This window comes from Canis lupus, chromosome 27 (assembly GCF_048164855.1).
Source record: "Canis lupus baileyi chromosome 27, mCanLup2.hap1, whole genome shotgun sequence".
Lineage (NCBI taxonomy): Eukaryota > Metazoa > Chordata > Mammalia > Carnivora > Canidae > Canis > Canis lupus.
The window spans coordinates 32,070,027-32,085,971 of NC_132864.1; the positions used below are offsets into that span (position 1 = coordinate 32,070,027).

General features: G+C 44.9%; 1 gene segment (V, D, J or C); it reads left to right on the plus strand.

Annotated features, from left to right (window-relative positions):
• Positions 1–8,874: 8,874 nt before the first annotated feature.
• On the plus strand, positions 8,875–9,435 carry LOC140619835 (probable non-functional immunoglobulin lambda variable 5-48). The segment is given in 2 exon segments: positions 8,875–8,962; positions 9,083–9,435. Coding segments are annotated over 2 exon segments (399 nt in total).
• The last annotated feature ends 6,510 nt before the right edge of the window (positions 9,436–15,945 follow it).

The window sequence follows — 15,945 nt, forward strand, 5'->3', positions numbered from 1 at the left end:
GCTAATGGTATATCTATCTTATCAATTCTTTCAAAGAGCCAACTACTGGTTTTGTTCATTTGTTTCATAGTTCTACTGTTCTCTATTTCATTGAGGTCTGCTCAAATCTTTATTAGCTGTCTTCTTCTGCTGGTGGAAGGTTTTATTTGCTTTTCCTTCTTCAGCTCCTTTAGGTGCAAGGTTAGTTTTTGTATTTGAGTTCTTTCGAGTTTTTGGATGGATGCTTGTATCGTGATATATTTCCCCCTCAGACTGCTTTAGCTGTGTCCTAAAGATTTTGAATGGTTGTGTCTTCATTCTCATTAGTTTCTATGAATCTTTTTAATCCTTCTCTAATTTCCTGGTTGACCCTTTCGTCTTTTAGGAGGATGGTCCTTAACTTCCACATGTTTATAATCCTTCCAAACTTCTTGTGGTTTAGTTCTAGTTTCACAGCATTATGGTCTGAAAATGTGCAGGGGATGATCCCAATACTTTGGTATTGGTCACGACCTGATTTGTGACCCAGTATGTGGTTTATTCTGGAGAAAGTTCCATGTGCACTTGAGAAGAATGTGTATTCAGTTGGTTGTAAAGTTCTGTAAGTATCTATGAAATCCATCTGGTCTAGTGTATCATTTAAAGCTCTTGTTTGTTTGGAGATGTTGTGCTTAGAAGATCTATTGTTTCTGGAAAGGGCCATGTTCAAATCTCCCAAGTATAAATGTATTATTATCTAAGTATGTCTTAACTTTTGTTAATAATTGATTGATATATTTGGCAGCTCCCACATTCGGGGCATATATATTGATGATTGTTAGGTCCTCTTGTGGATAGATCATTTAAGTAGAATGTAGTGTCCCTCTTCATCTCTTATACAGTCTTGGGGATAAATTTTTATTTATCTGATATGAGGATGGCTTCCCCTGCTTTCTTTTGAGGATCATTTGAATGGTAAATGGTTCCTCAACCTTTTATTTTTCAGGCTGTAGGTGTAACTGTGTCTAAAATGAGTGTCTTATAGACAGCAACTAGATGGGTCTTGCTTTTTTATCCAGTCTGAAACCCCGGACCTTTTGATGGGATCATTAAGCCCATTCACGTTCAGAGTTACTATTGAAAGATATGAATTTAGTGTTATCATAATACCTATTCAATCCCTGTTTGTGTGGGTTGTTTCCTTGGACTTCCTCTTTCTTTTACAGAGTCCCCCTTAATATTTCTTGCATAGCTGATTTGGTGGTCACATATTCTTTCAGCTTCTGCCTATCTTGGATGCTCTTTATCTCACCTTCTATTCTGAATGAGAGCCTTGCTGCACAAAGTATTCTTGGCTGCAGGCTGTTCTCATTTAGGACCCTTAGTATCTCCTTCCAGCCCTCTTTGTCCTGTCAGGTCTATGTGGAGAAGTCTGCTGTCAACCTAATACTTCTCTGCATAAAGTTTGGGGATATCTTGTCTATTGCTGCTTTAAGGATCTTTTCTTTTCTTTGGAATTTGCAAGTCTTACTATTAAATGTCGGGGGGTTGAACAGTTTTTATTGATTTTAGGGGCGGATCTCTCAATTTTTTGGATCTGAATTCTTGTTTCCCTTCACATGTTAGGGAAGTTCTCAGCTATGATTTGTTCAAATATGCTTTCTGGTCCTCTGTCCCTTTCAGCGCCCTCTGAACCCCAATTAAATATAGATTTTTCCTTCTGAGGCTGTCATTTTTTCCCTTATTCTTTCCTCATGATCTTTTAATTGTTTCTCTCTTTTTTACTCAGCTTCCTTCCTTGCCATCACCTTGTCTTCTATGTCAGTCACTTGTTCTTCTACCTCATTAACCCTCATCGTTAGGACCTCCATTTTGGATTACATCTCATGTAATTTATTTTTAATTTCGCCTGATTAGATCTAAATTCTGCAGTCATGAAGTCTGTTGATTCCTTTATGCTTTTTTCTAGAGCCACCAGTAGGTTTATAATTGTGCTTCTGAATTGGCTTTCTGACATTGAATTGTAATCCAAATTCTGTTACCCTGTGAGAGATAGTACTGTTTCTGATTCTTTCTTTTGTGGTGTGTTCTTTTTTCTATTCATTTTGCTCAATGTAGAGTGGCTAAAAACAGGTTGTCCTTGATAGAAGCATGAACTCTTCTCACTGTAGCATTCCATCTGTTCTCTCTTTAAATCTCAGGCTGAATTCATTGGTTTTCAGGATGATTTGAGAGTTATCTAGGTAAGTTGTTGAGGACAGATGACTTGGGGATTCTACTCTTCCGCCATCTTGCCCTGCTTTAACTCCTCTGGACTTGATCATGTCTTAAATATAGTTTGTGTAGAGACACCAGCTCTGTCCTGACCGATGAGGACCTGAGAGAACCAATGTTGGACTCACCTGACTAGTCTGAGTAGAGCATAAAGTCTACACTGAGGTAATGGGAGGACCCTTAAGGGGACAGCTGGTGAGTTGTTAATGGAGAAAACAGTAGACAGAGAGCTGGAAAGAAAGAACTTATCTCTAATGGTTTTAGTCACCAATAAGATGAGGCTATGTCTGGCATCATGCACCAGGCGGCACTTGTGTCCTTTTCCTAGGAATCTGAGTTAATCTGAGCTGGGACCTGACACCTGGCACTGCCTATGCTCTCTGCTCAGGGCTCACAGCTGGGAAATCCCCACGCCCTGGGGCCACACACAGTCCTCCCCTGCCCACCTCCCTCATATCCTCTGGCAGAGGGACCTGACCCTGGGCCAGGGAGGTGTCAGAGGGCTGGGGTATCATTTGCATGGACAGGCCCTCCTTGCCTGGGAAGATGAAGATGTGAATGGACAGGTGATGGGAGGATTACATTGAATTGTAATCCAAATTCTGTAACTCTGTGGGAGAGAGGACTCTTTTTGATTCTTCCTTTTGTGGTGAGTTTTTCCTCCTAGTCATTTTGCTCAGTGCAGTGGCTAAAAACAAGTTGTACTGGGAAAGGATGGGAAAAGGGGGGAAAGGGTTGGGAAAACAAAAAACAAACAACAAAAAGGAGGGGTATCCTCTGATTCTATATACTGTAAGTCCCTTGACTCCCCTGGAGCTCTCCTGTGATGCTTGGTCAAGAACTTGGTCTTCCCTGTCCTTCCAGCTGTTCTTCTGGGGGAGGGGCCTGCTGTGCTGATTCTCAGGTGTGTGCATCTGGGGGAGCTGCCCCGCCCCTGCCAGATGCAGGGTTCTATGGAAGCTGTTTATCCTGTGAGGCCCCTGCTCCCTGGCAGACCCACTCATTCCCAGGCACAAGGTGACATAAGGAGGAACAACAGTGGTGGCAGCCAGCTCTCCATCCCTGGAGTCAGCTCCCACAGTAACTTCCACAGCTCCCAGTCTGCAGGGGCCTGGATGCTCCGGGGGCAGGTGTCGCTGATCTGCGCAGCTCGGGGCCACCTGCAGCAGGAGCATCCTTGCTGTCCTGTGTCCTCCCGGCCTCCACCTGTCCCAAGGGGAGCTCTGGATCCTAGGTTGTGTCCCCTGGTGCCTTGGGCTCCGGGGCCTGACCTACCGGAATTGCACTCCTGGGTCTTGCAGCCTCCTCTGTGCAGAGCCACAGCCTGAGCCACCACTTGAGCTGCTCCCAGGGCCCCGCTGGTTGGCTCTCCAGGTCCTCAGGGAGCTCAGGCTGTGGGGTGTGTGGCGCACTCTCTCCTGGGGTGCACCTCTGCCGTTAGTGACCCCGGGAACCTGGGGCTCCACTGCCCCTCCTGGGGTCCTGCCTGAGTTCCCTGCAAGAGCCTTTCCATCAGGGAAGATTGGTAAAGTTCCTGCTTCTCTGGGACAGGGCTTTCCTGTCCTAGAGGCACTCACTGCCCGGCTTTAGCCTGGGTCCTCACGGGGGCTCCTCCCCCTTGGTTTCTTTTTCGTTTATTTTTTTTCCGTCTTCCTACCTTGATAGAAGCGCAAACTGTTCTCATTGAAGCATTCCAGCTCTTCTCGCTTTAAATCTCATGCCAAATTTGCAGGTTTTCAAGATGATTTGAAAGTTATCTAGGTAGGTTGGTGGGGACAGGTGACTTGGGACCCTACTTTTTCACCATCTTACCCCGACCCCCTATATTCAGGGTTTTAAAGAAGCTAGAGAAAAACATGATCCAGGCCAGGTTTTAATGAACAGAATTGGATACAAATATTTACTTGAAAGTGTCATTGAAATATTTTTTTTCTCAACAATCAGCCTCGTTTCTACTAAATATAGCTGATTAAACATTGATTTAGCAAATATGTGTAGTTTCAAAAATTTTCTGATTATTCACATATTTGCAGGAAGCATGACACTTAATCATACAAGCTCTTAAAACCTGCTTGGCAGGGCCTTTTATAAGATTCCTTTGGGTAAGTTTTTAACAGCTCCTCCAGGATAGAAGCCAAGTGAAAACTTGTATCACATACTTGGCATCAGACCTAATCTACAACACCTATAGAGTTGAGTACATAGTTCTTTTTTTTAATAATAAATTTATTTTTTATTGGTGTTCAATTTGCCAACATACAAAATAACACCCAGTGGAGTAAATTGTTCTTGAGGTATCTAAAAATCCAAGATTTCTGCACCTGCTAGGACATGACATTCTTGATTCACCGAGTAAAGAGGTTGGAAACTGTAAGAAGGTGCCTGACTCATATTTCCAAAAGGCTTTATTGGATCCATAAAGTCAATGTTAGTTCCTTAGATCTGTCTAGTCATACCTGATTATGTATGTATAGATATATGTGTACATACGCACATCTCTTTCAAATATGACCTTCTAGCCAACATCTTGGTAATATAGCCAATGTTTCCAATTATATCTTGTTATGAGGAAAATGGAATCTTATCAAACTTATGTTAATAAATATATTGCCATAAAAGTATAAGAATAATGACAGTTTCTGAGTTTTGGAGGAATCAAGTATGGATAAAAGATAAATAGTTGCATTTCTTCAGGAATGAAGCAGAGGTACCTGTCCTACAGGGGGAACAGGCTGGGACCTGCTCTCAGAGCCAGTGTAAACTGGGAAGGATTTTAGTCCTAATTTGGGATAAGCAGGGCAGGGCCAATTTCCTTTGAATCAGCACTGGGTGTTTCACCACTGATTTGTCGTCTCTAATGTGGTTAGGCTCTATCCTGTCCTGGAAAAGACTGTCAAGTTTTTCATACCCTTTATCTCCTTAAAATTCTTAACTACTGACATGAGTTCTATTTTTTTTTGTTTTGCATTTCTTTTTAATTCTGACATGTTCTGGGACTACTTGCAAGACAAGTTTGGGGAAGGTAGAGCTATTAGCACTGAGATCCCAGAAAAGAGTTGGGGCTAAAATGACCTCTCTTGTGTCATGAAAGCTTTATCCTATTTTTTCTCCTGGGCACCCCTAGATTTTCTGCTCACACTTGGACCAACTGATGGGATTCCTGGGTACCATAGACCCCCATGAACAGAGTGCATCAGCGTGGGCCTTCAGAGATGAGCAGTACAGCCAAAGACAGCTCTCCCCAAGGACAGCCTGCATCACCTTAGAGCCAGCAAGGGACAGGGTTTCTGTCTGCATCTTCCAAGTTTGGGAGAGGCTCCTGGGCCCTGGGTTCTCCTCCCACATCCAGTGTTCCAATCCTTGTGCTCACCACTGGCTCCAGACCTCCTCAGTAGGAAAGGATTCCTCTGACCCGGGAAGCCTTAGGGATGCCTGAGACAGGTTCTAGGGGTGGCTCAAGGCTCCCTTCAAGGTGAACGATCCTCGCTGGTTGCTGTGACTCCCCAGTTTATTCACGATGAAATATATTTCATTAGATCTCAGATTGTCATAATTTTAGTTACTATTTCTAAGTAATATGACATCAATCACTTGTTTCTATGTTTTATGTTGACTTATAGAACCTGACATTGTTTTTGAGATATTTTTCAATTATTCTTTATGATTCTTCCTTTTCTTTTTTTTAATTTTTATGATAGAAAGAGAGAGAGAGAGAGAGAGAGAGAGGGGCAGAGAGAGAAGCAGGCTCCATGCACCGGGAGCCCAATGTGGGATTCGATCCCGGGTCTCCAGGATCGCGCCCTGGGCCAAAGACAGGCGCTAAACTGCTGCGCCACCCAGGGATCCCTCTTCCTTTTCTTCTTACATGATAGGTACTTCTTTTTTTTTATATATTTTATTGGTGTTCAATTTACTAACATACAGAATAACACCCAGTGCCCGTCACCCATTCACTCCCACCCCCCGCCCTCCTCCCCTTCTACCACCCCTAGTTCGTTTCCCAGAGTTAGCAGTCTTTACGTTCTGTCTCCCTTTCTGATATTTCCCACACATTTCTTCTCCCTTCCCTTATTTTCCCTTTCACTATTATTTATATTCCCCAAATGAATGAGAACATATAATGTTTGTCCTTCTCCGACTGACTTACTTCAGGGCTAGTTTCCAAGATCTATAAAGAACTTATTAAACTCAACACCAAAGAAACAAACAATCCAATCATGAAATGGGCAAAAGACATGAACAGAAATCTCACAGAGGAAGACATAGACATGGCCAACATGCATATGAGAAAATGCTCTGCATCACTTGCCATCAGGGAAATACAAATCAAAACTACAATGAGATACCACCTCACACCAGTGAGAATGGGGAAAATTAACAAGGCAGGAAACAACAAATGTTGGAGAGGATGCGGAGAAAAGGGAACCCTCTTACACTGTTGGTGGGAATGTGAACTGGTGCAGCCACTCTGGAAAACTGTGTGGAGGTTCCTCAAACAGTTAAAAATAGACCTGCCCTACGACCCAGGAATTGCACTGTTGGGGATTTACCCCAAAGATACAAATGCAATGAAACGCCGGGACACCTGCACCCCGATGTTTCTAGCAGCAATGGCCACGATAGCCAAACTGTGGAAGGAGCCTCGGTGTCCAACGAAAGATGAATGGATAAAGAAGATGTGGTTTATGTATACAATGGAATATTACTCAGCTATTAGAAATGACAAATACCCACCATTTGCTTCAACGTGGATGGAACTGGAGGGTATTATGCTGAATGATAGGTACTTCTTATCTTCAACTTTGATATATATAAAACTGCAAACTTTTTTTACAGTGTATGAAAGAACCTTACGATAAATAGACAAAGTGATTGATTAGGAACCTATGTGTGTAGGGGATCCCTGGGTGGCGCAGCGGTTTGGCGCCTGCCTTTGGCCCAGGGCGCGATCCTGGAGACCCGGGATCGAATCCCACATCGGGCTCCCGGTGCATGGAGCCTGCTTCTCCCTCTGACTATGTCTCTGCCTCTCTCTCTCTCTCTCTCTCTCTGTGACTATCATAAATAAATAAAAAAAAACTAAAAAAAAAAAAAGGAACCTATGCGTGATATGTTGGGCTCTCACACACAGACATTGAGAAAATCAAACAGCAACTATGCAAATATATGAAACAGACAAGTACGAGCAATTCTGAAATGTATAAAAATCATGTTTTATTTCGCCTCATGATGAAGAGAGATTTGACATAATTGGACGTTCCTTAAATGTATGTTTAAAGAAAAAGATGAATGACTGAATGAATGGACGGATGATCCAGACTAAGCTCTTAGGTAGGTGGTTAAGGTAACACACATATCCATCCTCTGGAGGAGGGCAGGCACCCCTCAGCCCTGGTTGTCCGTTAGTGTCTCCACGCCTCTCCACGTCACACTATAGACACTGTGACACACGATGAGAGGACTACCACCAGCCTTCAACCTGTTCTCCCCTCTGGACAACTCCAGGCAACCCTGACACTCCAGGCAACCCTGACACTGTGGAAGTTGAAAAAAATCACCTGAAATTCTGGAACATCCCTGTGCCTCCCACAGCTGGGGTCCAGTGGGTCGGTCACCTCTCACTGTCCCACCTTGGGACACAAACCCTTCACCCTTCCCAGTTTCCTCTGCTGTCATATTCCTCCTGCCATGCCCTAATGTAACTTCCAGGTCTCCCATCCCTAGTTCTGTCCTAGGATGTCCCCTGGAGCTAATTCTGTAATGAGCAGCAGTGACGACAGGCACACCTGGGATGAAAACTCTCACAGTAAAAGGAAAGGAGGTCACAGGATGGCTCTACACTTGTCCCTGCTGGATACCTGTTCTGTCCAAACCTCCAGAAAAATCATCAGCCTTTGCTGTGTCCTGTCAGTCCTGCTCAAGAAGGGCCCAGCATTCCCACCCTCTGTGTCTTCCTCTATGAAGATGTGTGTCCATTCCACAAGCTCCTGCTCACACTCATTACTCAGAGCCAGCCTATCTCCCTTGGGCTTCCCTCTGTGGAGACAGATCCACTTTGCTCTCTGTTCCCTAAGTTTTGTCCTCAGACCTACAGCAGTTCCCAGGCTTTCCTGGCTCAGCACTTCACAGGCCCCTCATGATAGATCCAAATACACAGAAGAATCCTGATCAGAGACGACACCCCAGGACCTCTATCCATCCCTGAAGCTTCACTCTCGCATGGTGGGAGAACAGGGGTCAGAGAAACAGGGGAAGAGAGGCTTGCCTGAGGTGGGAAAGGAGAGATTTGGCCTGAGACCAGGAGGGGGTGAAGTGAGATGGAGTCTCAGGGTTTCTGCAGGACAGGGGCTCTGGGCTCCACTGATGGGAGGCCTAGGTCCTGGGCCCTTTGATCTCAGTGGGTAATGGGCAGCTGTGTCCTCTCTGGATCTGGAGGAGTCCTGGGACCTGGGTCTGTTTGTGGGTCCCAGCAGCTGCTTCCTCCAGACCCACCAGGGGGAAGCTAGTGCATCAGGAATCCTCCCTGTCAAAGCGACACAGACCTGTAAGTGCACAGGAGGGAGAGGCAGGGGTGGTCACATTTGCATGAGTGGCCCCTCTTCTGTGAGGTCCTGGGACAGGGGATAAGACAGGCCAGGGACAGCCCAACCCAAGCTCTGTGGCCTAAGAAGAGGCTGCGTCACTATGGCCTGGACCCCTGTCCTCCTTGTGCTCCTCTGTCACTGTACAGGTAGGGACAGGCCCCAGTGAAAGAGCAGGGGGACTCCAGCCTGAGTCAGATCCCTGTGGCTCAGCTCCTCAACAACATGCACCCTGTCTCTTGTCGTCATTGTGACGTGTGTGTCTGCAGGTTCCCTGTCCCAGCCTGTGCTGACCCAGCCACCCTCCCTCTCTGCATCCCTGGGAACAACAGCCAGACTCACCTGCATCCTGAGCAGTGGCTTCAGTGTTGGTGACTATGACATGTACTGGTACCAGCAGAAGCCAGGGAGCCCTCCCCGGGATCTCCTGTACTACTACTCGGACTCATATAAAAACCAGGGCTCTGGGGTCTCCAAAAGCTTCTCTGGATCCAAGGATACCTCAGCCAATGGAGGGCTCCTGCTCATCTCTGGGCTGCAGCCTGAGGACGAGGCTGACTACTACTGTGCTACAGATCATGGCAGTGAGAGCAGCTACTCTTACCCACAGTGTCTCAGATAACGAGACAGTGAGACAAAAACCCCTGGGCACTTGTCCCTGACCCTCGTCATCTAGAAGCTTCTATGTAGCTTACAGTCAGGTGTATGACACTGATGCTAAGCACAGTGACAGAGGCAGATGAGGGGGTGGGACACAGTACTGGGACTACAGGTTCCAAGCTGGGACACATGTACTGAGGATGCTAATCTCTTTACTGGTGACAGCAGTAGAGCATAGTCCCTGAGATCTGATACGAAATGGTGCCCCCCCCATAGTTATTTCTTTGTTCCACACAATACCCATGGAGCCTTTAAAATGTTAAGCAAAATGTATATTAATACTAATAAATATTAACATCACATATATTTTTCCTTGTAAAATGTGTAGAACAGAAGATGAAATCCATCCACATGACAGCACACACCATCATACTAGGTGTTAGGAAACATTGCATATATACGTATATTTTTTTCTTTTAAGATTTAATTTTTCAGTGATATCTACACCCAGGTGGGGCTCAAACCTACAAGCCAAAGATCCAGAATCCCACCCTCTACTGACAGAATCAGCCAGGGCCCCTAGAGATGCATATTTTCAACACAGAGTGTCACTTGGAGGTGATCCCAGTCCCATGGACTGCTTTTTGCCTACAAATGAGAAAGCTAATTAAATAAATGAACTTTATGATGAGCCTCCCTCCATAACAGAGATGTCTCCAATAACCAGCGTGTCCCCCACTGAAAACTGGCAGTGAGCCCAGGGTTCAGAAACTATACTGCCCGGAGGTTCTGCTGTTAACATAAAATGCTGCCTCTGGGACCAACAGGTAAGAAGCCCTAGGAGCTCAGCTCAGGGACCTCACACTTTGTGTTGTGGTGGTTGTTTCTTTGTGTTTGTTTTTTCCTCCTCACTTTAGAGTCCAACACACCATCCCTCTGAGCCTCAGAATACCCAGGGCCTCTCTAATGGATAGTAATATATGTCCTATAAAATTAGAATTCCTTTTTTTTTACTGTACTTCACCCCACTCTGTCACAAATTAAGTTTCCTGCCTCTTATGAGGCTTTATTTTTCATTTTAAATTAGAGCAGAGCGGGATCCCTGGGTGGCGCAGCGGTTTGGCGCCTGCCTTTGGCCCGGGGCGCGATCCTGGAGACCCGGGATCGAATCCCACGTCGGGCTCCCGGTGCATGGAGCCTGCTTCTCCCTCTGCCTGTGTCTCTGCCTCTCTCTCTCTCACTGTGTGCCTATCATAAATAAATAAAAAAAATTAAAAAAAAATAAAAAATAAATTAGAGCAGAGCCTTTGCATGTGAGACAGAGAACTGTTTCATTTTAATTCAGTCGCAATATTAAATATGCCTGGAGATAGGGCTCCTTTTGAAAGCTCCCAGTTCAGTTCACCAATGAGAGAAGATGCTGTCGTGATTATTTCACCGGGATGTTTTTTGTATATTGCCAAATTCTCATCTAAGTGTACCTCCTTCAATAATGAAGAGGGAATTCATGACACCCCGATCATTGGCTAGCATTTGGCGGATTGTCCAAAAGAATCTAGCTTCCTGTGTGTTCCAATTCAACCTTTGTTATTTCAACATTTAGTTCCTATTTCATTTAAAAAGTTTCATATCTTCATGGATTTCCAGTGGACAAATGTTTTAAGCATTTATGTTCTATGTCGTTATCCTCATGGGAAATTAGCAGCCAGGCATCATGTTTATTTTTTCTGTCCTAATACATATGTAGGAACGGTTCCTTCTCTAATGTAAAATCTTTTCAAGCACTTCTTTGCAATCAGTGTATTTTCCTCGGTGTACTGTGCTTAGTTTTTAAAAAAAGGTAGGGGATTGTTTATGTTCTCCTTGCTGAATTTCAGAGTTCTTGACGTGTTCTGTGTGCACATCTTGAGATGAAATGAAAATAGAATAATGACAGGAATAGTCCTTCTATCTGCTAGTCCAAGTGCTCATGGGCTTATGAGAGAAGAGAACCAACGTTTCCAAACTGCAAGTTGGTTCAAAGGCTCCCTTGTCGTGTTGTTTTTTAATGGAAGGGAAATTAAAGCTTGGAATTAAGGAAAGCACTAATCATTGCCAAGCTACTACACATTTGGGCTCAGAGATCTAGACATGAGAGTGGAGAATGACGTTATCTTTAAAAATAGGGAGATATGCAAGAGGACACACATTGCTCAGTTTTTGCAGGAAGGGGAAGGAAGGAAGGAAGGAAGGAAGGAAGGAAGGAAGGAAGGAAGGAAGGAAGGAAAAATGGCCCTAATCAATCACTCACACAAACATCATGCATCTTCCCAGGATCCTGTCCCTGAGGTTACATTCCTGACCTGAAGGTCCTTCTCCAGGTACCCCATGTCCTCCTTTCCCACAACACCATGCAGCCCCTTCTTCAGTGCCCCAGGACCACTGGGCTGAACTTGGCTGTCACTGACTGGCCTCCAGGCCTGGGGAGAAGAAGAGGAGGGAAGGAGCTGAGGGCTGGGGGCTCTGGGGCTCAGCTCCTGGATCCACAGGACTGGGAAGCATGAATCAAGCCACAATTGGTAACAGATCTTCTCTGCATGGGTCCCAGAGTACCCAGGGTGACCTCTCCTTGTCCCCCTCCCTTTCTTCACAGGATCCAGCCACAAGGGTCTCAGGCACAGAAGGCTCTCCTGAGATATTTCTGGAGTCTCTCATGCTTTGTCTTCCTCTCTACTTTTACCACATTCAGTTTCCTCCTTTCCTTTGTAGTCCCTTTCGTTATTTCTTATATTCCACATATGAGTGAAACCATATGATTGTCTTTCTCTGTCTGACTTATTTCACTCTGAATAATAGTTTACAGTTCAATCCACATTGAAGTAAATTGTAAGTATTCATCCTTTCTGATGGCTGAGTAAAATTCCACTATATATAGATATCTCTCCCACATCTTCTTTATCCATTCATCTGTCAAATACATGGTGGCTCCTTCCGCAGTGTGGGTCTTGTGGATATTGCCGCTATAAACATTGGGGTGCAGGTGTCCTGTCATTTCACTACATCTGTATCTCTGGGATAAATCCTTAGTAGTTTAATTGATGGATCATAGGGTAGCTCTATGTTTAACTCCTTGAGGAACCACCACATTGTTATCCAGAGTGGCTGCACCAGTTCACATTCCCACCAACAGGGCAAGTGGGTTCCCCTTTCTCCACATCCTCTCCAACATTAGTTTCTTGTCTTATTGATTGTAACCATTCTCAGCGGTATAAAGTGTGGTTTTGATCTGTATTTCCCTGATGACAAATGATGTGGAACACTTTTTTCATGTGTTTTTTGGCCATGTGTAGGTCTTTGGAGAAATGTCTCATCATATCTTCTGCCCATTTCATGACTGGATTGTTTGTTTCTTGGGTGTTGAGTTTGATAACTTCTTTGTAGATATTGGATAATAGTTCTTTATGTGGTATGTCATTTGCAAATATCTTCTCCCATTTTGTAGGTTTCTTTTAGTTTGGTTGACTGTTTTTTTTTTTCTGTGCATAAGCTTTTTATCTTGTTGAAGTCCTAGTAGTTCATTTCTGCTTTTATTGACCTTCCAGGTACCCTAATTTAAGACACTTTAAAACTAGTCAGTTGTCTAAATTTAAAACTGAGTTTCAAATATGTCTCAGTCTACCCAGAAGCGATACACGGAACCATGGGAATACTCTTCATGAGGAGTCTGAGTAGGGAATAAATTCTGTCTTGACTTTATAGGAGGCCTAAAAGAGGATAAGCTTGTCTGGCTCTAAGTCAGGGGTCAGTGGATAGAGCAGTGGGGAGGTAGGAGCTGTGTCTGATGGGCTCTGAAAACTCCTATCACACAATTGTGTATGTCTGAGTCTGAACACCAGGGGGCACTGAGGCCCATTTCTGAGGGGTCAAGAGTGATCAGAGCTGGGATCTATCACCTGGTACTTCCTGTGTCCTCTGCTCAAGGCTCATAGCAAGGATCTCCCTATGTCCTCGCCCCACATAGCCCCTCCCCTGTGCATCCCCAACATACTCTAGTAGAGAGACCTGACCCAGGGCCAGGGAGGGGTCAGAGAGCTGGGGTCTCATTTGCATGGATGGGCCCTCCCTCTCTCAGAGGATGAAGAGGGGAAGGGAGAGATGAGGGGAAGCTCTGCTCAGCTGTGGGACCACAGAAAGCGGGATTAGTGATGACCTCCACCATGGCCTGGTCCCCTCTCCTCCTCAGTCTCCTCGCTCACTGCACAGGTGACTGGATGTGGGGACAGGGGAAGGGGCCCTTTGAGGAAACCTTGGATCCTGTTTCTTCCTCTTGTGTTTAGATGCCAGCATCACCCTTTCTGTGTCTCTCTGCCTTGTAGGGTCCTGGACCCAGTCTGTGCTGACTCAGCCTCCCTCAGTGTCTGGGACCCTGGGGCAAAGGGTCATCATCTCCTGCACTGGAATCCCCAGCAACATAAATTTAGAAGAATTGGGAATCGCTACTAAGGTGAACTGGTACCAACAGCTCCCAGGAAAGGCACCCAGTCTCCTCATCTATGATGATGATAGCAGAGGTTCTGGGATTCCTGATCGATTCTCTGGCTCCAAGTCTGGCAACTCAGGCACCCTGACCATCACTGGGCTCCAGGCTGAGGATGAGGCTGATTATTATTGCCAATCCTATGATGAAAGCCTTGGTGTTCACACAATGCTCAAGGCCCATGGGGAAGTGAGACACAAACCTGATGTCCCCACTTCAAAGGGGTTTCCTCTGCAGCCCCTACTCCTTGCTGTTAGCTGGTTTCTTTGTTTGCTTGATGTAAGCTGGAGTCTGAGACACACTCTAGGGAACTTTATCTATAAAATCTGTCCCATTCTCTTAAATTCAGCTCCCAAAGCCTGTCCTTAACATGAACACATGATATGATTTTCTCAAATTGAGCAGACATTCCTGGGGAATGCCCTGGAGAATGAGTTCATGCGGGTCAGGACTGAGACAGGCATGCTGGCTTGTCTGAGACACAAATCATCAGGGGTCTACTGTGTGTGTCCTGGTACCAATGGGTCCTGTGAATGAACTGTTAAATCCTTACCTATTATACTGCTTATATCGTTTGGAAATCCTGATTCATTCTCTCTCCATTTCTGGGTACTCTGGCTTCCTGATCATCCCTGGGCTGTGATCTGAGGATGCGGCTGCTCCTCACAGCTCTTTCTTGTGACAACATTCTTGGGGATCACACTGAGCCCCAGACCTGAAAAAATTGGGAGCAGAACTCCCTTCTCATCTATGGGGAAGGGGAGCCCCAGCATCTGTTCAGGTTCAGCCTGTGGCTTCTGCTTCTCCTGGTCCTGCTGCTGCCATGTTGGGGCCAGGTCCATCCAGGGCACTGTCCTGGACTGAGGGCTCCTCCTTCCCTTCCATCCTCAAGTCACTCACAGCAACCCTTTGTAGAGAAAGTGTCCAAAATGACATAGAACAGACACCGCCCCCCCCCCTCCATTAAGGTTGGGACACAGAATGTCTTTGCACTGAAGTTCGTGACTGGAATTCGCAGGCCCATGGTGCTGATCTCACTCCTGATGTGTCAGGATTCCTGTGTTTTCATTTACCTATTCGTAGAAGTTTCCACAGCTATCTCCCATTGGGGAGATTTCTTCTGTTATGGCTGCACCAGGACTGAAGTATGTATTCCTGAACTGTGTTTTTGCATCTTTTAGAATGACTACCTGTCCATTCCCATCCATTACAAGATGCAGCCACTGATTTTTCTTGTTTAATTGCATTATATAATAGCTGCAGAATTGGGTTGAGTAATAATGAAGTTGAAGGTCACATCAGCCTGCTCCTTGTGGAGATATTCTCTTTCTACACCCCATTAGCTAAGGTCCTGGCTGTGGCACTAAATAGATGTGTGTGGGAAAGAATGGGTTACCATGTTGCAAATGTATTTGACTGTTTCTATTTTATGTGTCTTTTATGAGGAATTGTTTATTATTTTCTCAAAGGCTCTTTCAAGTTCTTTTGAGCAAGCATTATGTTATCCATTGATCTATTAATATGAAGTCTTCGATTAAAAGGCCTTTCAATATGGAACTGAACTTGCATACCTGGAATAAGTCAGTCCTGGTGTACAATATACTAATGTGATATAGGAATTTCTTTGCTGCTATTTAATCCAGAAGGTTTACAGCAACATTTCATAATATGAGACTGCAATTTTCTTTTTCTGTATTGTATTTATCTGGTATGATCATTCTGAATATAGCTGCTTTCTACAAGAATTTAATTTTCCAGAACTTTCAATGTCTTGAAAAAAAAATACGAACTCAACAAATGGATTCATCTGATCTATGAAGACTTGTTTGATTTTTTTCTGTGAAATTTATTGAGCTTACCCCTTTTTGTGAAATAGTTCCACAATAATATCTCCTTAAAATTTGGTCACTTTGGGACACCTTGGTGCCTAACGGTTTAGCATCTGCCTTCAGCTCAGGTCGTGATCCCAGGGTCCGGGATCGGGTCCCACATTAGGCTCCTTGCATGGAGCCTGCT